The sequence below is a fragment of the Sminthopsis crassicaudata genome, chromosome 1 (assembly GCF_048593235.1).
Source record: "Sminthopsis crassicaudata isolate SCR6 chromosome 1, ASM4859323v1, whole genome shotgun sequence".
NCBI classification, from domain to species: Eukaryota; Metazoa; Chordata; class Mammalia; order Dasyuromorphia; family Dasyuridae; genus Sminthopsis; species Sminthopsis crassicaudata.
The window spans coordinates 251,029,507-251,055,271 of NC_133617.1; the positions used below are offsets into that span (position 1 = coordinate 251,029,507).

Here is a 25,765-nt window from a genome sequence, read left to right on the forward strand (position 1 = left end):
AATTTCCTTTAAAGTGAAGTGTTCTACCACTGCAAAAATTTAAAAAACTCTGTTATAGATTAGGATTTAAAGAAAAAGTATAATCTCTGACATACTCCTGCTATATGTTCCTGGAAACTTAACATCTCAGTACCACAAGGCAACTCTCTAAAACTCTAAATTACAGAGTAGTTGCTGAGTTGCGTTTGTGGAAGTTCTTTACCACAATAAAATTTGTGATCCAGACCCTCCACCTTTCCCACCACTTCCCAACCCACTCCAGTCAGACACAGCAACTTTTGCTATCTTTTCAATGTTATTTTTCATATAATCTTCTCTAACAAAAGCAAAGTCCTTTTTTGGATGATTTTATTAGACAACAGTATATTTGAATTATATTTTACTTTTATGGGGCACTTGAGTGTATGTGGTGAAATCACAGGAATTCTGATAATCTAAGGTTATTTGGGGAAGATAACTAGGGAGAATAATAATAATAAAAGAGGCATAGAAAGAAAGGGAACAATTAAATGAATTCCTGAATAAAAAAACATAGAACACCAGACCTACAGTGAGGAAGACTTATTCATCTTCCTGAGTACAAATCTGGCTTCAGACACTTAGTAGTTATGTCATCCTGGACAAATCACTTAATTTGTTTTCCTCAATTTCCTCATGTATAAAATGAGCTGGAAAAGGAAATGGAAAACTATTTCAGTATCTTTGACAAAATAATCCCAAATGGGTCATGAAGAGTCAGGAGATGACTGAAACGGAACAACAACAAATATGTTAGATACTATACTTTTCTTCCAGGCATTCAAATATAAATAATGAGCCCTCAGGCAGTTTAAATTTTTAGGGGGAAAGAATAGATGCATAGGGGAGTGGTGGCCAGAGAAGAAATTTTTGATCCGGGGAGTCTTAGAGATGGTGATTGATCCATAAGGCAGTAACTTGAAAACCTTTATCTAAATGGTTTAATAAATGGTATTAATTTAATTACTGTTGCAATAAAAGAGTAAAAGGGGGAAGGAAGGAGTAGGAGGTGAATGAGGGGAACTTGGGCAGCAAGCTGGCTGAGATGTGAAGATTGACTGTTCTAATGTGTGACTAGTTTACTAAACTGGGATAGACACGGTTGCAATCACCCCCAGCTAATCAGTCATTACTACAGATTCTATTTGCATGGAATCTTCCATATTTTTTCTCTCTTTCCCTACATATACTATAGTCACCCCTAGTTCACTGTGATAGGTTTCTACCTGCCTACTCACCTTTAGCCTTGAAACTGAAAGCAATCTTCCCAATGCAGCAGTCAAATGATCATTTCCTTGTTCAGAAATCTTCAGTGACCTCTCATAAAATTCCAAATCCTCAGCCTGGAATTTACAGTCTTTTATCATATGTCTATAAAATTTTTTCTAGCCTTTTTCATGAGCTCAGGAAAACCTGAGTTCAAACCCTGCTTCAGATACTTAATACCTGTGAGATCCTGGGTAAAGCACTTACCCTCTCTTACCTTTAGTTTCTTAATGTGTAAAATGGAGATAATAGTGATATCAGCCTCAGAAGGATACTGTGGAACAAATGAGGTAATATATACCAAGCTCTTTGTAAACCTTAAAATGCTATATAAATGTTATCTAGTATAATAGAAACTGTCATTATTATTTCTCATTTTTCTCCTTGCACTCTACATTACAGGAAAGCTATGCTATTAGCTTTCTCCTACCTCGATTCTGCATTTTCACAGACCATCACCTTTCTCCTGAAAGAGACCCTCTGTATTTGTTTGTTCTATTTCAGACCTAAAATGTCTTTCCTGTCTACCATTGCCTCATATGTGTTTTCTCTCCCCATTAGATTATAAGCTTCCTGAGGACAAGGACTGAAGTCTCATTCTTATATTTGGATGTGACACATTTATTGTTGTTCAGTTATGTCCAACTCTTCATGACCCCATTTGGGATTTTCTTGGCAAAGATATGAGAGGTTTGCCATTTCCTTTTCCAGCTCATTTTACAGAAAGAAATCCTTTTCTTCCTTCAAGGCTTAGCTCAGATGATACCTCCTCACTGATATCCCCAGCTAAAAGTGATGTCTACCTCCTCAAATTGTCTTCTATGAGTCTAGCTCCCCTTGGCCCTTATCACATTCTACCTGCCTCTCATTCTGTTTTGTCTGCCCATCTGCCTTATCTCCTCAAGGCCAGCAACTTTGATTTTTTTTTTTATCTCCATAGCCTCAGCATCTGGCACAGCACCTTGTGCTCAGAAAATGCTCAATCAATGCTTTTGAATTATGTTTTAAAACTAAGAGGATCAAAGAAATTTATTCAAACTGATGCCAGAATGATGTCTTCTTATTGGGAGCATAAGGTATGGGTGACTTGCATCATTAGCAACTTAGATTTATAATTGCATTTGAAAATTCCCAGCAGGATCTCAAACATTTAATAATGACAGGAATGTGTACGAGACAACACCATTTACTAATGTCTCAGCCTTTCATGGCTTCTTATTATTCTAGATTTAGATTAGGTCATTGATGAAATAAGTCTGTTGGGTCCTAATTAGCTGTTAGCCTGCCCAAACTTTTCTTTCACAAATCCTCTAAAGACTCCAGCCTCTATGCATGATATGCCACCCTTTTTCAAGCTTTCTATCATTTTAAGGACCCGTTTTTCATATGTAGAAGAGAGAATTTGAACAGAAAGAAAAGAAAGAAGTTATAATGATGATAATAAGGGACAGGCAGTGTAGGGCTGGGGTGATTAGTGGGTACCAAGTACCTAGGAAAAGAATGAGAGTGAAAGTACCAATAGAGTTTGAGTTAATTGAGCTGCCATCATTAAGAAAAAGAAGTTTGGAGGCACACAGCCCAGTCTCTGCAACCCCCAGAAGATACACCAGTGAATAAAGAAACTATGGTGTATAGCACTGAGGATGCTCAATTAAGAGCCAAGGATGTGATTTAGTTTGAGGTTCAGTTTTAACTAGCCTAACTTTTGTAGCTATAACATATAACTTTTTTACAATTTTTTTTAAAAAAGAAGAAAATTCATGTTTTAATTTGTTGGGACAAAATTTCATTTTGGGGGGTAAATTTAAATTATCTTACATGAAGTTGCTGTTTGCTGAGCATTGCCTTTTTTCTCATCCCGACATTTTCACGCTTTTTATCTTTCATTTCTATAATAATGTGACCACAAAAACAGATTTTATATCTGTATCCCATAACTCTTACATGAACTGAGCTCAGTCCTGGGGGACAATCTCAAAATATTACTAAAATTTCTTTGGTTTACTATGCCCCCCTACCAGAGATTGTTCAGTCTGGGAATATTGCAGACTCCTATAGGTCTCTACAGATGTAGGTAAGATAATCTCGATTCCATACAAGTACTCAGGATAACGTATTTACCACCAAGTACAAGACAGCATTTATTTTCCTAATAAACAGTTTGGAAAACACAAAGGACTCACAGTGGCAAATACATATTCGATTCCATTCTGTTCTCTTTCCAGTGAATGCTACTTTCCCACACCTTAAATCCCTAAGACTCAGTGCTACACTATTTTGATTCTGTGCCATCAACCCCTGACATTTAAGTGCATTTCTGTCTTTTTAGGATTTGACTTGCCCTAGAAGGAAATCACATTTGAACTGCTACACAAAGCAACAGAACCACAGTCTTTAAATAAGTCAAAATGTAATGGCAGATACTGACTGCAGGCAAATTGTTCCTCTCTATTATGACTTTTTGTCCCTGGCTGCTGTGCTTTTCCAGCACTGAAGGCTCAGGTGAGCTATCTCACCAAAAGGTGAACTATTCAAGAAATTCCCTTTTTTTTTTTAAAGGAAGGCTAGATCTCTGAATTCTCAAACTCAGGCTTATTTATGTTTCAGTCCCAAGGCTACTGCTGCCCAGAAGTCCCCTTTTCTCTGTCTAGAAGGCTAAGTTCTGGGAACTTAGCCCAGAAAAGGCTAATGCCTAGCATTTGACTATAAGATGTGTTCCTGTGAGAAAATTGGAAGAGACAGACATGAATTTTAGTTAGGGATATCATGGAGGAGGTAACTCTTAAGATAAACTTTGAAGGAGGAAAAAAATATCATTTCAACAAGCAGAAAAATGTCTCGAAATTCCCCACCCCTTTACTGGGAGATTGGGCTTTAGGAAATACTTTGTTCAGGAACTCTTTTAATCAACTCCCTACATCTAGATCTTGGACTTTTAGGGAAAGAGAAGAAAACAGAAAAATTCATAACTTTATTTTCTAAATTATATCATTATTTAAGAACAACTGAATTATTGGGGGAAAGACTAGAACACGCATGTAACTTTTGCATTTTGAATTTATTCTCTTCTCATAGATATCTGAAGGACCTTTAAAGTACATTATTTACCTTCTTTACAAACAGAAATTTAAAAAAAAAAAAAACCTTTTGCTTTGTCCTTAGTGAATTCCCCTCCAAATGTATGTTTTTACAGAATTTATATTATTAATATAATATATACATATATATTATATATGTATACATATGTGTATGTATATATATATATATATATATATATGTATATATCACTCTATTAGCATTGTTTACATAACAATGAATGTTACTACCAGGCCCAAAACACATATGTGCTATGGTGTTTATAGTAAATGTGTTTTATTTTGAGGGTATTTTCATTTGTATTTATCATTGTCCAAGTTTCCAAAAGCTTTAGCATACATTGTTTAATTTTGAGGCTCTCCCTTCCCTCTGAGATAGGCAGAGAAAGTATAAGTATGGCAATTTTTTTCAGATAAGGAAAATTTCAGGAAAATGAGGTGATTTGTACAATTATCACTCAATTCCATGGCAGTAGAACTGTGACCAATTTTTGTGGCTCCTAGTTGGATTCTTTTTTCCTGTGGCCAAATACAGTAACTATGGCCATGGTATAAAAACAGTATTGACTTACTTTCAATATTCACAAGGAAAACTTGTATTGAGTAGTTAGTATGTGCAGAAGACTGTGCTGAGCATTGAGAGGGACATGGTTCCGATTGTGCCCCAGGAGTTTGCATTTTCACTGGGTAAATAAGAAGCTTACAGAAATAACTTAATAAAGATAATATATTCTAATGACATACCATGCTGTCCCAATTCTCAGGATAGTCTCTGGCTCAGTGGGGAGTGGTTCCACCCTGGGCAGTGCCTCTTGCTCTCATCTAACTGACAAGTAAGAGCACCAGGAATGTGATCCTCCCTTAGCCAGGACAACTGACCACAATAGGTCTGTAATGTAATCTGTAGACCTGCCCCTAAAAAGACAACCAAGAGGCCCTTCTGTTTGCAGCCTCTTTCATGTGTGGTAAGGTTTTGTTAATTGAATTACCAGCTGGCATCGATAGTGATTCCATGCCCACCTTGGCAGTTTGCATCTACCCTCCTGAGTAATAGTTCTGAGTCAGTGGACCTTCTGCCCTTCTATTGGATGGTACAAATTCATTATCAAGGGATTTATGGACATGGACGTAACCAATTATAACTGAGCTGGGCCCCCCACCCACTCAACAGAGCCCCACCCCTTTTCTAGCTCTTGCCATATTTCAGTGATAGATATATTAATAAATTCCCTGAAAATAAAGCTCATTTTAATCTAATGGGCCTTTGTTCTAGGAAATGTATAGTTTGAGTTCTTTTCCCCTTAAATAGTACCTGCTCATATTCACTTCATAGAGGACAGAAAAAAACTGGGGGAAACCTCAGATTTTCATGGTCCAAAAAAATTGTTTCAGGGATCAAGGTGGCTCCTTGATTAAAGTGCTTATAGAAAATAATACTCTCCATTTGGTTATCTTGTCCTTGAAGGGACCTTCAGCCTTAAACTTTTATCTTGCTAGCTAGCCAGCTTATCATAAAACAAGCAATAGAGTATGACTGGCAGCCAGCACTAGCAAAGAAACTGAGCTGTCATCACCAACTCTAGCATCCCTTTCTCAGTATGTGGGTCACTTTTTTTTACATTCCCCAGCCCCAAACCCCATATGTTCCAATACAGGATTTGGGAGAGGAAACTGGATAAAGGGCCATTAGGTTAAAAATGAGCTTTCTTTCCTGGGGATTTATTAATAAACATTTCATTTGTAGATAAAATAGTTTCACAACAATATAAGACGTTAACCTTTCATCTAAATGAATGACTGAAAAATATGTTTGGAAAGAGCACTGGATTTGAAATCAGAAGCCCTAAGTGGTGGACTTCGGTCCTAGCTCTCTGCAATGTAATAATTCCATGTTCATAAACAAATCACTTTAGCTTCTCTGAGGCAGTCTATTCCTCTTTAAAATGGAGATAATATCTATCTCACAGAATTATTGTGGGAATGAATGGATGAACAAGCCAAACCTATGTACCAGTACTTGCCATATACAAGCAAGAAGAACATTTTGAATGAAAGCGTTCTTTTTCTTATCTAATGTTTAATCCACACAGATTCTATATGGTCAACACTGATTACGTTGCTACCAGAACTGTCCTTTTATACATGAGAACTGTAGCAAAACTTTTCCCCTTTCTGATCCTACAAGTACAATGTAAAACTAGCCAAAATGAAAGTCCTGGAAGACAGTCACAAACTCTAAGCACCTCTGGACTGTCTTGCCTACTGATAGCTGTGGGAACAATTTCTGCATCATGACCAGTAATTAAATCCATCATCCTCCAAAACCCTACCATTCTAAAAGAAATTCACCTTACTTAACCTCGTTTTTCCAAATGGGGTCTTTAAATTTGCATTTCATCAGACCGAGCGTCACTCGAAAAAAGGAGTGTCAAAAATCACTGTCATATGTTTGGGCATGTTAGAATTACACACCTGGAAATGGAGAATAATGGTTTGGCAGCTCTTAAAATAACCATTGCACTGAAGATTTTTTTTTCCCTTCCATACTGAAACTATTACATAATCCTGGCAGCAGAGAGCAAGGTGCTTCTCTTATTTGTCCCTTCACAACTCTGGGTGTGTTCTTGCCCAAAAATATGAATATCCACGAGTTTTTAATGACCAAAGCATTCGGCCTGAGTAATAGGCCCATAAACATATGATTAATACCAGATCAGTACTTCTGGCTGATTTACTTAGAGTAGTTTTCTCTCAGTATTCAGTTTCAGAAGTGCATGCCCTCACTTTTTTGTTTCTTGTAGATTATATTTGTATCAAAGTTAATTGAAGGTTATATTTGTATAAAAATTAAGTAACTATAGAAGGTGCCAAGTTATTAATGGAAAATATGTGCCAACTTTGAAATTGAACATAATTATATTTTAAATCAGCCTATTAAATCAGAGCTTCCTGTTTCTTTTTTCCTTTTCCTGATTCTCTTTTTTCTCATGTCAAAGTAAAATCCATTCATTTTTATTACCCCTGAAATCATTTGATTATTATATATACTCCACAATATAATTAGGACTCTTGTAATTATTAAAATTAAAATTATAAAAGTTATTAAATATCTTGGATTTCAGAAGTATAATCCAGGGGAAATATGATATTCCAGTTTTAAATCATTTTAAAGTCTGCATATATAATCAGTTATTTTTGCACACAATATTCAGTTCCTCTTCAAACAAATGTCAATACTCATAATGTTGAGTTGTTTTTAATGGAATTCTATCTTTCCAGTTGTTTTTAATGATGAGGGCATTGTGAAGTTTGGGGTATACAAAAGTATTGACAACTAGTGCTTATTGAAGGATGTAATATTGGAAAAGATCTTTAAAGAAATACCTAATAAAAATATGTTCACAGAATACTAGAATTTCAGAGTCAAGGGAACCTTAAATATGATTTTACACGTAGGAAACTATAGCCCAGAGAAGGGAAATTACTTACTTGTCCATGAACTTGCAACTAATTAGTACAGAGCAAGAAGTAAAATCCTGGTTTTATTTATCTTTGATACGTTTTTTCATTTTGGATGAAAGTTTTTTCACCCTCTTTTTCACCTTTTAACTTTTAATTCTCACCCATGTCTCTGTCCTCTGGGACATCTGATTGCTAGTTTCAATAACAGGCTTCCCAGAAAATCACTAACATTTTGTAGTCATTCTCCTTGTCTCAGCTCCTTTTTCCAGACTATATTGGAAATTTCTTTTCTAAATATTCTATTTTCGACTCCACATATAGGCCAGATTTTACTTTTTATAATAAACTCTGTTTTATATTCACGTATCTTGGTTTGAGGCTTTATTTACAAAGAGTACCTTGATAGAATGTACAATTTTACTCTGAGGGATTTGGAAATGAAATTGACTATGTGTCCAGGTTCTCTCTGTACTGATGGAAAGAAATTTCTGACCCTCGCAAGACAATTTGAGAGACATCGGACTCACATCTTCCACGCTACCTTTTCCATTGGACTTTTTCCTTCTAAAAATTTAGTCAGGCATCCTTTAGAGTGGATGTCTGAGCCACAGAGGACTGAGAAGAAGTTCAGAAGTCGTTAGTGTTAGGTTGAACAGAACTGTGAAGAGCTTAACTATAGCTCAGCTTTCATCTTTGCATGTGAATAGTAGATAGTCAAACACATTCACAAGTACTCATTTATCAAATTGTCATTATCTTTATAAGTATTCTTGGGGAAAGAATCTGATAAAATGAAAAGAACAATAATCCTGGAAGCAAAATTGAGTTATCTTCTCCCTGACATTTATTATAGGATGATGGGCAAACCATACAACTTGTCTGTGCCTTATTTGCCTCATCTGTAAAAATGAGAATAATAATTCTTGTACTACCTATCTCACAGAATGAAGAAAGCAAATTACAAACACTTTTGTAGAAAAATATTGTTGTCATCCTTTTTATACCAATTTCTGTATCATATATCCTGATTGGATGTTTTTTTTTTCCTTTTCTTTTCTTTTCTTTCTTTCTTTCTTTTTTTTTTTTTATTTGTTTGTTTGTTTTGTTTTGTTTTGTTTTTTGTTTTTTGTTTTGACCAAATAGTACTATTGGTCTGGTCTTAAAGCTGCTGAGTTGTTTTGGTCTCTAGACATTTGCCATTGGGATTTCCTCATAAAAGAAAAGGGATAAAAATTGGTATTAATTAATCTCCTATGAGCCTAATGAATACCAGTATTTTCTATAGGTTCTAGCTCATGACAAGATAGGGACATGTAATGTAACCCTTGGGATTCTGTTAGGACTAGAACTCCAGTTGTATTCTGCTGTGTATTCTCAGGGAAAAGACATTGTTCTGATTTTAACCAATCTTTTTATCCCTGTCCCTCCCCGCAAGAGCTCACAGACACATTCTCATTCATTCTCTCTCTCTCTCATTCTCTCTCTCTCTCTCTCTCTCTCTCTCTCTCTCTCTCTCTCTCTCTCTCTCTCTCTCTCTCTCTCTCTGTGTGTGTGTCTTTGTGTCTCTATCTGTCTCTGTCTCTCTCTGTCTCTCTGTCTCTCTCTCTCTCTTTCTCTCTCTCTCTCTCTGTCTCTCTCTCTCTCTCTCTCTCTCTCTCTCTCTCTCTCTCTCTCTCTCTCTCTCTCTCTCTGTGTGTGTCTTTGTGTCTCTATCTGTCTCGTTCTCTCTCTGTCTCTCTGTCTCTCTGTCTCTCTTTCTCTCTCTCTCTCTCTCTGTCAGTCTCTCTCTCTCTCTCTCTCTCTCACTCTCTGTCTTTGTGTCTCTATCTGTCTCTGCCTCTGTCTCTGTCTCTCTCTGTCTCTCTCTCTCTGTCTCTCTCTCTGTCTCTCTCTCTGTCAGTCTCTCTCTCTCTCTCTCTCTCTCTCTCTGTCTCTCTCTCTCTCTCTCCCCTTCTTCCTTCCCTCCTTCTTTTCTTCCCTCCCTCTCCTTCCCTTTCTCTGTCTCTGTCTCTTTCTTTTTTTTCCCTCTCTCTCTTAGAAGTTCAAATGCTATCAATGCTCTCAATGTCATTTCCAAGGAAAATTAACCAAGAAAGTACATACAATAAAAAGAGAACAAAAGAGAGACAGAGGAGAGAGAGCAGAGACAGAAGCCAATCCAGAATCCAAACACTGAGTTCAGGAGACACAGTCGTGCTCATGACCTCACCTGACTCCAGCTCCTACACTCAGCACAATCTCATTCCTCAATACCACTTGTCTCAATGATAAACCAGCCTGGTCTTTCTGTCTGACTCCCCTAGATTACTATGGCTAAATGCAGGCTTTCCTCAAGGTCCTCTTTGTTTCTGACTGGCTGATTGTGAACAACAAAGGAACAAGGCACTCTTATCTGCAATTTGTTGTTGTCTTTTGACATTTTTTAAAGGTTTCATATAAATCCTGCCATACAAGGTTCAAAAATAGAAAACATTTAGTCTCTTTTAAGTTAAATTATGTAATTTTACACGGCTTTTACTAAACATGGTGATTGTTTTTGGAAAAATCAATTTGGCCTAAAATAACTAATGTGAGTTTTGTTTTATGTAAAGGAAAATGTTCTAAATGAACTTTATTTAGGAGCAAGGGTTTTTATGAAGAGTAAGTGAAAAGTCTTAGCAAATTATAACTCTTTTCTTACTATACAAAATTAATTTTAAATCTACATAATATTTGTGCCTTTTAAAAAGTAAGACTGCACATTGCCACTAGCATAACTACAAATAAAGAAGAAGGGCAGTAAGATTAGAAAATCACCGTGGGAATTCTAATTAGTGATCTGGATTGAAACCAGAATCATTCCTGAATTCCTAATCTTCATTATTTTACATAAGATCCAGGGGAGGGGGTCCAGTTCATTTTAACCAAATTAAGTAGCAGCATGATAATAAGCTACAAAATCTGAGCAAGAAGCAGAAGATATCTCTTTTTTTTTAATCTGCCAATAAATCATATATAATGGTATTTTTTACTGATGGAGAACAATGTACCATTATCTTGTTTGTTTTTTAACAACTGAAAGTGTTTGGAAAAACAGTATTTTCCTTTAAAAATGTTCAGTTTTGTGTTTGCTTTTTTTTTAGAATTACATCAATATTTTTTGCACTACAACTTTTATGTTTCTTTTAGAATTAGAATTATACTTTTATTCGAAAATATTACAATATATTAGAAATATGTGACTGTTTTATGCTTCCCTTTATCCCTCCCCCCTCTTCACACACACACACTGCCTTTTTTTGTCAGTGAGACCTTATTTCCCAAAGGGGTGTCCTACTGAAATAGAAAATCAAGCCATGCATTGTAGATAGGAGAAGCTCTATGAAGAGGCTCTACAGCAAGTCTTGTCAGAGAATGAAGAGTGCTTCTAATTGTGGGGGCTTTGTTGGAAAGGCTTTCCATTTACTGATGTATGACTATCTAGTCTGAACAGTGCACATTTGGATCCCCAAGCAGTACGGAGAAGTAAAGTCAAGGAGCTTTAGGAGCCAATGGGGCAACTTGAGAAAATTGCAAAGACAAAAATCTGAAGAAATGTGATACATTGCTTTATATGCGCTAGAGTAATGGGATCTTGACTAAGGATGAAACTTAGAAAGGAATGTTTGGCCAAAGACTTGCTGATATGACCTTGATGTTTTTAAATTGATAATTAATCTTTGAATGTGAGAAAAATGGCCATATAAAACTTTAAAACCAGGTACTATGAGTGATTTCAGGTATGGTTAATTATAATAATTAGAATAATAATAGAAAGAATAATAGGTGAACCTGTAGTCTATAAAGGAAAATAACTAGAAAGAGGGACAGAAACTATAATTAACTTTAGGTGTTGTGATGAAAGCAACATGCTAAGTCTATGCTAGTTTTTCCTTTAAAAGTATTGAAACCATCCTTGTGACCTAATTGGATCAGGACCAATGGCAAAGATTTCTGGTGGCCTAAGTACAAAAGCCAAGGTAACTATTGTTACCTGCCTTCTGCCCTCAGGCTTCTGAGTGTGGACCACAGCCGGCCACACTAGCAAAGGGAAGTTGTGATTAGCTGAATCAAAGCCTGTTGCTGAATGTCCTTCCCATGCTGAGTGCCCTCCACCCTCTTTATGAAATGTAGGCTATAAGCAGCAGGTAACAGAGACAGCTAAGTGTTAATTTTTCTCCCTTTCAGATTGAGTTGTTGTGTGTCCCTAAATTCGACTTTCACCCTTAGTGACCTCTTCCCAGATTTTGAGTGAATTCTATAAAATTCTAATATTACAAGTATTATAAAATTACAAAATTTTACGCCACTGTAAAGATAGCTTGAAAAAAATTATGTTTCTTTACTGCATTAAGAGCTATGAAGAAACTCTTTGGTTAATTTGGTGGAATTATAAAACCAGTAGCCACTGGCTGACTGAATGAGAAGCCATAAGTAATCCTGGTGGCCTTTAAAAATTAAGAGCAAGTTTTGATAAGTTGTTGAAGAGAGAGCCAGATATGAGGTAAGACCACTCCTAAAACTATATTTAATGGCAGTAGAAATTTCCTTTTCCTTTCTCCAATAAATACATTGTGGAAGAAGCACAAGATCATAGATCCACATGTGTATCTTGAACCTGGGCAGTCAGATTTGTGATTGTAAATTGGGGTAGTCTGCTCAAAGAATAAACTATACAAAACATAATCTGGTTCATAAACACATTTTAAATTGAAATTTTAACCCCCCCAAAATAAATTTGACCTCATAGAAATCATTATAAATTAGTTGGATGGATTTCATAGAATATAACAATGGAAAGGTAAAACTTCGAAAGTAGTATCTGAAAATCGTGGGGGAAACAGAATAGTTCTGTACAGCAAAAGCATGTAAGCCTCTGGAAAATTTAAAATCTTAAGATAAAAACAAAGTGATGATCAAGGTAAATGAAAGGAAAAAGAAAAAAATAAAAGCAACACATTTTTGAGAATATGCTACTCAGTGACTGATCAAATAGAGGATGTTGATGTTACTTTCCACAGAGGACAGCTTTTAGAGAACATAGCTAAAATTATAGCACTTGAAAAATTCCTGACTCACCTGGTACATGGTTGTATCTTTCAGGAGGCAAAGTGATAAAGCAAATTTTGGAGGATTATTTCTGTCATGGAAAATAATTTTTCAGCTGGAAAGGGGTAGAACATAAACATAGTCAAAAAGGATATGAAGCTCAAAGTAGATGAAGAAATAGTAAGAGAGCACCTGCTTGATTCCAAATAAAGGCAAATAAGGACAGGTGAGATTAGTTTGTTATTGATCTTTTGAGGAAATCATAGAAAATAAAAGAAATGTGGAAAGTCTTAAAGATGACAAATGCTGTGCCAATTTTCTGAAAAGGGGGGGGGAGTATGTTCTGTAAAGTTTAGTGCTGATTCTGAGAATTGCAAAAAGGGAAATAGCAATCACTAGGTGTCACCTTGGATTCCTTAAACTGTAGTCAGGAAATATAGCCTTGCTCCTTTTCTGATAGGACTATTAATCTTGGTAAATGAGAAAAACTCTATAAGTGTACTATCTGTGGATTTTAACAAGTCATTTGATAGCCTTCTCCTATTTGCTAGCCATATCTCATTGCACCTTTATGGACAGGATATAGTATTATTAGGTAGGTTTATAAATGGCTGAGTGATCATACTCATAGAATAATGATTAATGGATCAGATTATTCTAAAAAAAAGTCTCAACGGTATTCATTAGACTGTGAGTTCCTTGAGAGCAGGGACTGTCCAGCACTTAGAACAGTGTCTGGCATATAGTTTTATCGTTCAATCATTTTTCATTCATGCCTGACTCTTCATGACTCCATTTAGAATTTTTCTTGGCAAAGATACTAGAGTGGTTTGCTATTTCTTTCTCCAGCTCATTTTACAGATGAGGAAATTGGGGCAAATAGGGTTAAGTAACTAGTCCAGAATCACACAAATGTCTAAGGCTTAATTTGAACTCCGGAAGATGAGTTCTGATTACAAGTCCAGTACTCTACTGCTTCACCTAGTTGTCCCTTAGCATAGAGTAAGTAACTAATACATATTTGTTTACCAATTATTTGTTGACTATGCTTAGAATTCTGTCAAATTTTTTCAACTGTTTAGATAGGGGTCTAGATTACATCTTTAACAAATTAGTAGATTATCTAAATTAACTAATAATTCCAGAAATAGGTTCCAAATAATATACTGAAACTAATAAAAATCAATTTTAATAAAGATAAATGTAAAGGTCTATACTTAGATTTAAAAAAAACACTTAACTCATCCTGTATTGTGTTGTTGTTTTTTTTTAATCTAAGTGTGACAACAGAGTTCATGTTTAAAAAAAAAAATCTTATGAATTTTCTCTGACTTCCCTGATCTTGCACTCCATCTCACATTCTTGTGTATTCCCATAAGTAGTCTCCCATACCTAGAATGCATTCCTTCTTCAATTTCCTTTCTGATACTTTATCTTCTTTCAAGGTTCAGGTACCATCTCCATGGGGAAGTGAAGCCTTCTTTGTACTACATCATTTTCTACTTCCTTTTCTTAGACCTGGAGAAATTTCTACCCTGACCCTCCACTGTTCTTGGTGGCTACCTCTCCTGGATCAGCATTTCAAAAATCCCCAACCATACTTTACTCACCATGTGTACCCCAACCTAAATTTCTTTTTTTATTAAAGCTTTTTATTTTCAAAACATATTCATGGATAATTTTTCAACATTGACCTTTATAAGACCTTGTGTTCCAAATTTTCCCCCTTCCCCCCACCTCCTTGCCTAGATGGCAAATAAGCCAATATATATTAAACATATTAAAGTATATGTTAAATCCAATATGTGTGTATATGTTTATACAATAATTTTGCTGCACAAAAAAATCAAATCAAAAAGGAAAAAATAAGAAAGAAAACAAAATGCAAGCAAACAACAACAACGAGTGAAAATGTTATGCTGTGATCCACATTCAGTTCCCACAGGCCTCTCTCTGGGGGTAGATGGCTCTGTCACAAGATCATTGGAACTGGTCTCAATCATTTCATTGCTCAACCCAAATTTCAAAGGGGCCCTTTGGATATGGAATGGCCTGGGGGCTTACTCAGACCATGAGGTCTCCCTAGCATTGAAGCAGCCCAAAGAACCCCTGCTCCCTCTAGATGCACCATTATCCCTAGGACAAGGCAACAACCAAGTGGTCCCCTAGATGTGGTACAGAGAGAAAGTATAACTTGTGAAAACATGGCACTGTCATCTCACCTTTTAAAAGGGTCTATAGATACATATACAGGCATATACATACATATTATCACATGTAGACAAAATATACATATAAACTCAGATTTCAGAAAATGCATTTTATACGGCCAATTATTTTCTTCTTTTTAAACTCCATTTTTATTTTTACATGCAAAGATGTTTTTCAACATTTATTTTTATAAGACTTATTTTGGATAAATAAAAGGTTTATTGTAGAAATTGGAAGTAAAGCTCAGTTAAAAAGAAGCCGGGGCCAGAGGTGGCCACTGGGTGGGCAGGATACCATGTTTTGGCTGGGAGGGCTCCTGCCTGTAAGACTTTTGAGTTCCAAATTTTTTTTTCTCTCTTCTTCACCTCCTCCCTGCCCAAGACAGCAAGCACTCTGATATAGGTTATAAGTTATACACGTACAATCATTTTAAACATATTTCCATATTAGTCATTTTTATACAGTCATTTAAGAAAAAATTAAAAATCTACTCTTAAGTTGACCTATAGAGTTGATGGTGAGATAATTTCTAGGCAACTAGGAAAGTCCTAGCACAAAATTTGATGAAATTATGTTTTAAGCATCCAATTTAATGGCTATTAAGAGGGGAGTGAATAAATGCAGAGTATAGGGAAGGCACAATGATCCCCCAAAGTGCATGATGCTTCAGTTACAATCCCTAGTAGAATGTTCTCAAACACACTCCCCTAAGTTCTAGTCATTGGCTAAAGGAAGGACACGCTAGAGCAAGGTGGAGATAATCATTCCACCTTAAGTTCTTTTGCTAATTGTGTGACTGAGCAAGTCACTTAAGTGCTTTGACCATCAGTTTCCTCATCTGTAAAATGGAGAATCTTCCATCTCCTTTTACTTCCAATCTCTTAGTTTTGTTGCCGAGAAAGCACTTTGCAAATCTTAAAGTTTTCTACAGATGTGAGCAGATGCCATTATTCTTTCTTCTCTCACACCATGAACTCGCCCAGCTGCTTGTCCAAGCATTTCCTATTTTCAGCTGACCAAAGACTATTGTCATCCTAGCCCTTCCTCACCAATTTTATGTAGTGAGACCGTCAATGAAGCATACAGTATCAGTATGGTAAAAAAGACAAAGAAATCCATTCTTCAGCATAGTCTGTTACAAAAACATTCCCTGCACAGGCTAAAAGCAGAAAGGGAAGAAAAAGAAACTCAATCATTGAAATTGAGGAGTTTTTCCAAGAAAAAATTCTTATATTCTGAGTCCCCTTCAGAAAAACAAATAAAACTAAGCAGAAGAATCCATTGTGTAGCTTACAAATATATAAGGTTTTTACTGTTTCAAAGTAATTTATTACATACATTATTTGTTTTCTTGATAATTTCTCTAATGTAGGTAGTACAGATGTTTTTATCACCATTTACAAGTGACATTTTACCATTTTTCACCTGTAAAAAGGATCACTTGGTTGGTAAATAGTAGATCTGAGGACTGGTATTCTCCCTACATCTTTATCAGTTTTGGTGTGTTTTTTCCTCCAGCTACATATGCCTGTCTTTCAGCAACTTCGGGGACAAATAAATTAACTAAAAGAATGAAAATAAGCATGACCATTTGCTGAAGGCTGAAATTAGAGATAGGGCCATGAAGGAAGTGGGCTTGTAGTTATTGTTATTTTAGCTACCATTAAGCTCTTTGGGTTCAAGAAGTTAAGATAATGAGGCCTTCATTTCATTGCCATGTGAAAAAAGCTTTCTCAATATCGCATCAAGTACTCTTCTCCCAGATGTCAACAAAATGATAGTACAGCAGTTGGGGATGGGAAAGTGACTCCCACCCTTTCCATCATAATCATTTATTTTATAATTTTACAGCAACTCGTGGTATATCCAGACTAGCAGAGAAGAGAGAACCGTGTAAGCGCCATGTTGGCATTTAAAACACTGGAACAAGGGGGTCCTTGCTGTGGATTTTAAGTAGTTCTTAAACATGATGACTTTTCTTCTTGACAATACATGTCACTTTGTCACCTCTTCTGCATCAAGATTAATTTCAATACTTTCTTCTCATTTCAGGAGCAGCCTATTGCCAGTTCATGGACATGCTATTCCCTGGCTGCATTAGTTTGAAGAAAGTAAAATTTCAAGCAAAATTGGAACATGAATATATTCACAACTTTAAACTTCTGCAAGCATCATTTAAAAGAATGAATGTTGATAAGGTAGGGGACTGAACTGTATTTAATAAACTATGTCATTTGACCTTAAAATTGTTCTGTGGAGAAAATACAGAAGTCAGCCTTTAGCTGAAAAGTTAAAAGTATGAATGTGAAGTCTATATATGACATTAAAAAGTCAGCTCAACCCCCATAGTGATTAAACATGAATTTTTTTAACAAAGTAGAGAGTAGTCACATGGTTTTATATTTTAAATAATATTTGGATTTAAGAAGTTTTTTTCTGTTTTTACTATTATGTGACTAGAAGTAAAGCATAATTACTAGTTATGTCACTTCAATTATAGTAGAATATCATTCTACCTTCCTTAATTAGAACAGGTTTTTTGTCAGTGTATTTTATTTTAAGCTACAAAACATAACATATGGTTTTCAATAAACTAAAACATGCATCTCTGTAAAAGAGATTCCTCTTGTATTGAAAGAATAATTAAAGAAAATATAATAAATATATGCCTATGCTTTGAAAGCTTTCAAGTATAATTTCCAAATATATACTAATTACCATTATGAGAGAATACCACTGGGGGAAAATCATTAAATTTCAGAGTTGAAATAATCTCAGTGACTCCTAAGTAAAATAGTTTTTCTTAAAGAAAAAAAAGAATGTTGAATAAGGATAAAGAAGAGATTTAATTTATGGGATCTTAGCTTAAAAACTGTAAAACACCTTAGAAAGTACTTAGTCCTGCCTCCCTCATTTTGCAGTTGAGAGAACTTTCTGAGAGTTTGATTTAGCAAAGAACCCAGCCAGTGAATGACAGATCCTATATTTGTATCCCTATGCTTAGACTTCAAACCTAGGATGGCTTACTTTCACAATGCTAAACTTTTCTAGGTCCAGAAATGGTATAAGGAAGCCATAAAGAGGATCAGGAAAAGAACTAGGAAGATAAAAAGATTGTGATAAGGTTAGGGGCAAGTGTATTTATATACTTTCACAATAACGATGATATACTCTGTAGCATAAGACCTGTGAAAATGCTAATAAAGAAGTTTTGTAATATTTTCTCAGGAACTTACTTTTCAATGATAATTTCTCTTTCATGGACCAAGGACCACAGGGGTCCCTCCAACTTCATCAAAGGATCTGTAAGGTCAAAATAATTTTTATTATAATACTAGATGCTTTCATTTCTGTTGTGTTAAATATCAACGGATATAACAGCATAAACAAAACTTCTTGAAGTCCTCAGTAATTTTTTTAACAGTGCAGAGGAGCCCCAATACCATGAAATTTGAGAATCATTGCTTTAAACATTTGACCTTTTCTAGAACTTTTTTATTAGTAGTGCCTTGAGATTTCCCTCTCTCCTTCAACTTCTCTACCAATTTCATTCTTCATAATTATTCCTCAGCTAATAATGCCTTTTTCTGAACTTAGTTAATATATTTGCAGAAAAGAAAGAATATCATACATTTAGATATAGAAGCAACTGTCTCTCATAATGATAATTAAATTACTTCACTATTGTCTCCCTTCATGCCTTCCTTCTTACTGATGCCAAATTTGTCTTCCTAAAAGCCATCTATAACCAACTTTTTGATTTCCACTAATTCTCCATTATCTATCAAATAAAGTAAAAATCTCTTACTCTAGAAGTCTAAGCCAGTTCCAGCCTCCTAATCTATCATTGCAGGCTTTGCTATGGTCCATGCCCTACAATTACACTAGGTCTCAATAATAACTGAACTACTTAATTATCAGTATTGCATACCATGAATAAAATTTCCTATCTGTGCCTTAACTTTATTTTTCTTTTATACCTTGAACATAATAAATGTGCTATATATGTATGGATTATAATAAAGCAGAAGGGGAAAATTAATGCAGAAATTATATGAATAATCATCAGGGTTATTAAAACAGTTCTGGCACCAAAAAAAAAATTTGTACTTGACAATTTCTTTAATAATGTCCAACATTAAAATTCTGTTATATTCTGGAAAGCCTCATTAGAGAAAGGTTCCTCTTAGGTTTCATGCTGGTTATGTCCTGAAATGGGTGATAGAAACTGTTGTATTTTTTGTTCATTTATTTGTTTTTACAGAAAGTATAAAATTTTGCTCAGGACTACCAAATTGTACTCAATCTTTTGTAACTTACATTTTTATATGAAATTCAAACTTTTTCAGGCTTAAATTTTAAGAAAAAATTATCATCATCTACAAATATTTATTAATGTCAACTACTAAGTTAATTAAATCAGATATCCATAATTTGTGTCCTCTAAGTATGGTAATTTCAGAAAAATTAAGATTTTTTGTTTGTTTGTTTTTGTTACCTGTGTATAGAAAGAAATTTTATGAAGAGGGTAGAATCTCCTCTAATTATAAGTCAGTCTTACTTGATTTAATTTGGTTTCCAATGAATCTTTGTGAAGAACATTCTTTTAAAAAATTGTGGTAAATGATTTAGTTTAACAGAAAAACTAAGAGGCAATATTGGATAGTGGAGAGATCATTGGATTTAGCATCATGGCTTAGGTTTTGTCCCTAATATTTTATTTTATTTTATTTTTAAAATTAATTGATTTAATTAATTTTTACAAAAAGTTTATGCATAAGTAATTTTCCAGCATTGACAATTATAAAGCCTTTTATTTCAACTTTTCCTCTCCTTTCCCCCACCCCTTCCCCTAGATGGCAAGTTGACCAACGCATGTTAAATATGTGAAAATATAAGTTAAATACAATATATGTACACATGCCCAAACAGTTGTTTTGCTGTACAAAAAGAATTGGACGTTGAAATAGTGTACAATTAACCTGTGAAGGAAATCCAAAACATAGGTGGACAAAAACAGGGATTGGGAATTCTATGTAGTGGTTCATAGTCATCTCCCAGAGTTCCTTCACTGGGTGTAGTTGGTTCAGTTCATTACTGCTCTATTGGAACTGATTTGGTTCATCTCATTGTTGAAGAGGGCCTCGTCCATCAGAATTGATCATCATGTAGTATTGTTGTTGAAGTGTATAATGATCCCCTTTATATAATGATTTCCTTTGTCCCTGATATTTTAAAAGGTTCACACGACTTATGGCTTCAAGGTGAGATTTCTGACATTGTAAAACCTCATGGAAGGTTTAGTTTATACTGCATCAGTTAACATTTTCTAAAATGTTGCTCACTTGACAGAAAGTAAGCAGCACACACATAGTCCATTTCTCACATACAAATTCCCACTTTGCCATGCCATCATTCAATATGGAAGTATGGGGTGATATTTGTGGTGAAGATGCCTCAATGACAGGGAAATTCCAAATTCTTCTTCACATGTGTGGGGAGGTCCTTTTGCTGCCTGCCCATTAAGCATGCATGTGCTGATTAGAACCAATTGAGCAGTTCAAAGATTTTATATAAGACTTCTAAGAAGAATGTTGACTGTCAGTTCCGATAACCAGGAAATCAGGAAAGCCGTGACTGACTGAGTTCTCACATATTGATTCTTCCCTTAAGTATGATTTTTCACTGGCCATGTTTATGAAATCAGTTAATCCCTGCACAGTTGTATGAGGAATTATAAAACAGCAAGGATTTTGGAGATACTCTGGGTTTGCTTGGCAATATGCAGTTTTCCAAAAGTGATCTTTTAGTTTGGTTCTCCTTCTAGGAAGTGGTTAAAAACTATCAATGCTAGAATAAAGTTGTTTAAAAAAAACAAAAACAAAAACAAAAAAAACCAAGAACTCAAGGGAGACCAAAACAGTAGTCACAAATTACAAACAACGTAACAAGTATTTAACAAATGCTTACTATTTTCCAGGCAGTATGTTTCATTCTGGAGATACAAAAAAGAAGCAAAAACTATTACAGTCTAAGAAACCAACAAATATGCCTTGATTTTATTTGGCAGGTCATTCCGGTGGAAAAGTTAGTGAAAGGACGTTTTCAGGACAACTTGGATTTCATCCAGTGGTTTAAGAAGTTCTATGATGCAAACTATGATGGGAAGGAATACGACCCTGTGGAAGCTCGACAAGGCCAGGATGCGATTCCGCCACCCGATCCTGGTGAACAGATCTTCAACTTGCCCAAGAAATCTCACCATGCAAACTCACCTACGGCAGGTACTGTCACAGGATTTCAGTCTTTTCATTCTAGAGAATGTTGTCACTTAAGCTTGGTTATTTCTAGCAGACAATCTTTTAAGTTTCTTTGGGCAGGGTTTATTATCATTTGTTTTGATTTGTCATATTCTTCTCAGAGCAGTGTAAAGTCTTCCAGTAAATCTCATATTTGGAATATACAGGTTAGCTAATTAAACCCATGATTTTCTTAGTTTAGAGATCTCTCAGGTCAATGCAGATCAAACAGGAAATATTTATTAAGCACCTACCATGTGCCAAACACTGCTAAGGGATGGGGTTACAAAAAGAGGCAAAAAATATACCCTGCCCTCAAGGAACTTATAGTCATTTCAGGGAAATGGCATGTAAAGAAATATTTACAAAGGAAATAGTTAAAAGAGGGAAGCACCTGGAATTGAGGGTTTAGGGAAGTCTTTATGTAGAAGGTGAAATATTGGGATGAAAGGTAGCCAGGGAGGTCAGTTTCGGGAGTTAAGGAAAAAGAGTATTTCAAGAATGTGGAAAACCAGAAAAAACTCTGGAACCAAGAAGAGTTTCTTTTTCATGGAATAACCAGGAGGCAAGTGTTCATTGGATCAAAGAGTACATAGGGGGAGCAAGAGGCTGAATTATAAATATTAAACAGATTTCATATTTAATCCTGGAGGCAGCCTATAGTCAAATAGAGATACCTAGGACTCAAATTATGCCCAGGGCCATACAGAAGCAAGACTTGAACCCAGTCCTTCCTAACTCCTGAAACAGCTTTCTGTCCAACACAGCATCACCTCTGCCCATGTTTTCAATGTGGAAGGTAAAATTGTTTAATTTTTTGTTATGTTGAACCTGACTGATAAAAGAATGCTCACCATGTAAACAAATGGGTAAGAATTTTCTTTCCTGATTGATTTTTTAGAATTTCAATTAATTCATTTAGAAGCTCATAGATTTAGAAATGGAAGAACCTCACATAGGCCTGCTCATTGCATCTCCTTTTTTTCAGTTTATTGCATATGAGAATCAGAAGAAGAAAAGATTGTTTATGAAGGGAAGGGGGAAAAAACAGCAAAGGCTTTATTGAAGAGATGACATCTCACCTGAGTCTTAAGGACCAAGTAGGATTTTTAAAAGTTGAGAAGTGGCAGGGACAGCACTGAATAAGAGCACAGAGTGAGAAAAATTCAGAAAGCATTTTAAAATAGAAATGTGCTATTTTTCAAAAACATATTCCACAGCCTTGTTGTAGAACAAGAGGGCATAACTCATTTGCTTTCTGTGAATTTGGGCAAGTCACTTACTACCTCTGGGACTCAGTTTCCTCGTTTGTAATATCACCTCTAAGGTCCCTTCTGGAAGCTTCTGGAAGTCTGTGGTTCTGTATTACTATATACCAAAGCTTATGTACTTTATTCCTCAGGGTCCTTTAACTCTTTTTTTAAATGCTGGTTCTAATACACTTGGCTTTCCAACTTGGAAAGTCACAACAAATTAGAAGTGGCAAATTAGAAAAAGTCACAAATATGGCTATTAGAGCAAGAAGTATGGCTGTTGACTTCTTGACCTCAAGCAAGGAGATAGGAGAGGGACAAACAGCTCTATTCATTTTAGTTATCCCTCAGGGCACTGCTGCACTGCATCAAAATTTCATAATTTATGTTCATGATGGATAATCCTAAACTGTCAAAAATGTTCAAATTATGTTCATTATAGTCTCTTTAAGAAGCCAGAAAATATTTTAGAAAGTTTTATTTTTACATTTTAGAAATTTTCTATTTCAAAAATTTAAAAATTTTAGACACTTAAATATTTAAATGGATGAGTTACCTAGAAAATTATCTTATACAGAAAGCATCATTTTCCAACAAAACTGGGTGAATGAATGCCTTCATTAAATCTATTGTTTGTCATCCCCACTAAGTATATATGGCAGTAACAAGGGGATACCATGGTATAGAAAAAGAGTACTCTGTGTAAACTCAAAAGACCTCCTTTCAAATCTTCACTCTGCTACTTGCTAACTGTGTGAGCAAACGTTTTTAAAGGGGTCTCAGTTTGTCATCTGTAAAATGCTAACATTGGATTAGGTGGTAGGTTCCCTAGGGATCCATATCCCCTAGTTTAAGGAATACATTGGTTATTCTTATTACCTTCACTGGAGGAGGTGGCTGGATCATAAAGGTTAACGTAGGATTTGAAAAGGTTGAGATTTAGGAGAGGACATCCTTGAAGCATAGGGGAAAGCAGGTGCAGCGGAGTATGGAAGGAGGATGCGAATTGGACCGTTTCTCTAGAGCCTGTGCCATGGATGCAAACTCTGAGACAGGTAACTTAAAATAGAAGATGATCCTTTGAAGCATTTCTATTTAGCTTTGAAATATATTATATAATCTGGGCAGCTAGGGGAGGAACACCAGGCCTGAGACTGGAAGACTAAATGTGGCCTCAGACACTTACTAGTTGGTGAATAGCCTCAGGTGGTAGCCAGGAGCATCCTACAGGGTAAGGGTAGACCTAGTATAAGAAGTTACCCCAGGGACAGCTACATGGAGCAGTGAATAAAGGTTCTGTATTGAAATGAACTCAGAATCTGAATTCAAATCTAGCCTCAGATATTTAACATTTCCTAGCTGTGTGACCCTAACCAACTCCAATTGCCTTCCCAAAAAAACCAAAAAAGAGCAGTTAGCACAAATAAGGTAATCCATATGTATGTGAAAAATCTAGAGGGCACTGCAGCAAAAAATGCTTTTTACTTCCTATGTTCACCAAGGAAGCTTTTTGCAACATGTATATAAAATTGCTCTTGATGCACACCCACTTTATACACATCAAGGGAAGATTCCAAATTTCTCAAACTGCTCAATATGTTCTTCAATGCTAGTGCAAGAGAGACAGTGTTGCATGGTGGATAGAAAGACCCAGATTCAAGTCCTGCCACTAGGACTTATTGTCTGTGTAGTCCTGAGCAAGGTACTTAACCTCTCAGAACTCCTGCCAACTTTTGAGAATCAAAGGAGCAAAGCATGTGAGTATCTATTTGCATTAGGAACAGAAATTACTCAGTGGGAGTTCTCTTTTTACTAATGATATCACAGGTCCTCAGTGATTTGGCTTCTTTGCATTCTGAAGAGCTCAGCAAATGCAGGATTAGCCTGGGATGTAACACAGTATAGGGTAAACAGCAGATACCAAATCAGTTTATATCCTGAATTGCATTTCAGCTACACAATGAAGGATGTTATCCTGAAAGGAAATATCCAAATGACTTTTGATCTAATGACCAGGGATGTGTTTAAAAGTTCATGTTTGTATAATGATATATGTCTATTAAATGCAACAATTGCTGGAATTATGATGTTTCTAAATTGCATCTCTCTGATCCAAAACTCCAAGTTGAGATGACTGTCATTAGAAATTATCTTTTTTTGTTAATGTTCAGTTGTTTTCACGTGGCCACATTATTTGAATGCCAAAAAGATTATTTTGTGGAGAACTCACACTTGGCAAGTGCTCAGAAAAAATGACACATGGACACTCGCAAGGTCTTTCTTAAGAACTTTAGAACTGGTGTGTGACATAGCATGGCGTGCCCTCATCAGAGAAGGTGGTGTGCTCTATGAACAAGGCAGAAGTGAATTATCCCAGAAGCAATGTGAGATTTAGAGAAGCCCCCCCAAGTGTTCATATGGACTGTTTGTGTCCAACCTGTGGCAGAGCATTCCAAGCTCATATTCCAGGCCACAGCCAGACCCACTGTAACTTGACTCTAACATGGTGATGTCATTTTGGTCCTCTTCAAGAACAAAGGACAACAACCAAATGACTTTTTATGACCCCATTTAGGGGTTTCTTGGCAAAGATACTATAGTGTTTTCCATTTCTTTCTACAATTCATTTTACAGATGAGGAAACTAAGGGTTAAACGACCTGCCCCTGGGTCACACAGCTAGTAAGTGTCTCAGATTAGATTTAAAGTCAGGAAGATTCTCTTCCTAACTTGATGTCTGGCATTCTATCCACTGCACCACCAACCTGCCCAAAGCAGCTGAACAATTATAAACTTCAAAAAAAATTCAAATCTGTGATTCCTATAGAAACCAAATAAAATACATAAAGTTTTATTGTATTCACCTAGAGCAAATACAGTAGTTGTAGAAATTGGCACTTCAGCTTTTTTTCCCCTTTCCTTGTGGAGTTTCTTTATTTCAAGCTTCAATATTTAATTATTTCTTTTTTAAAAGCCCCAAATTAAGTAAGTACATTAAAGATGAAGACTTGATTATTATTTTATAATGAGCCAGAGATAACTAAATCTGATTAATGATGATATGGATGAATACTGATACTAATTTTCAGATGAAG

General features: G+C 35.6%; 1 protein-coding gene across 2 annotated transcripts in view; it reads left to right on the forward strand.

The window, feature by feature from the left end:
• The window catches only part of MAPRE2 (microtubule associated protein RP/EB family member 2), a 185,612-nt gene that overhangs the window by 125,221 nt on the left and 34,626 nt on the right, over positions 1-25,765 (forward strand). For both annotated transcript variants that reach the window (XM_074277873.1, XM_074277864.1), the window contains 2 exons: positions 17,172-17,317; positions 21,190-21,403. In XM_074277873.1, the coding sequence (XP_074133974.1) occupies positions 17,172-17,317; positions 21,190-21,403 (360 nt within the window). The remainder of the gene's footprint in view (positions 1-17,171; positions 17,318-21,189; positions 21,404-25,765) is intronic.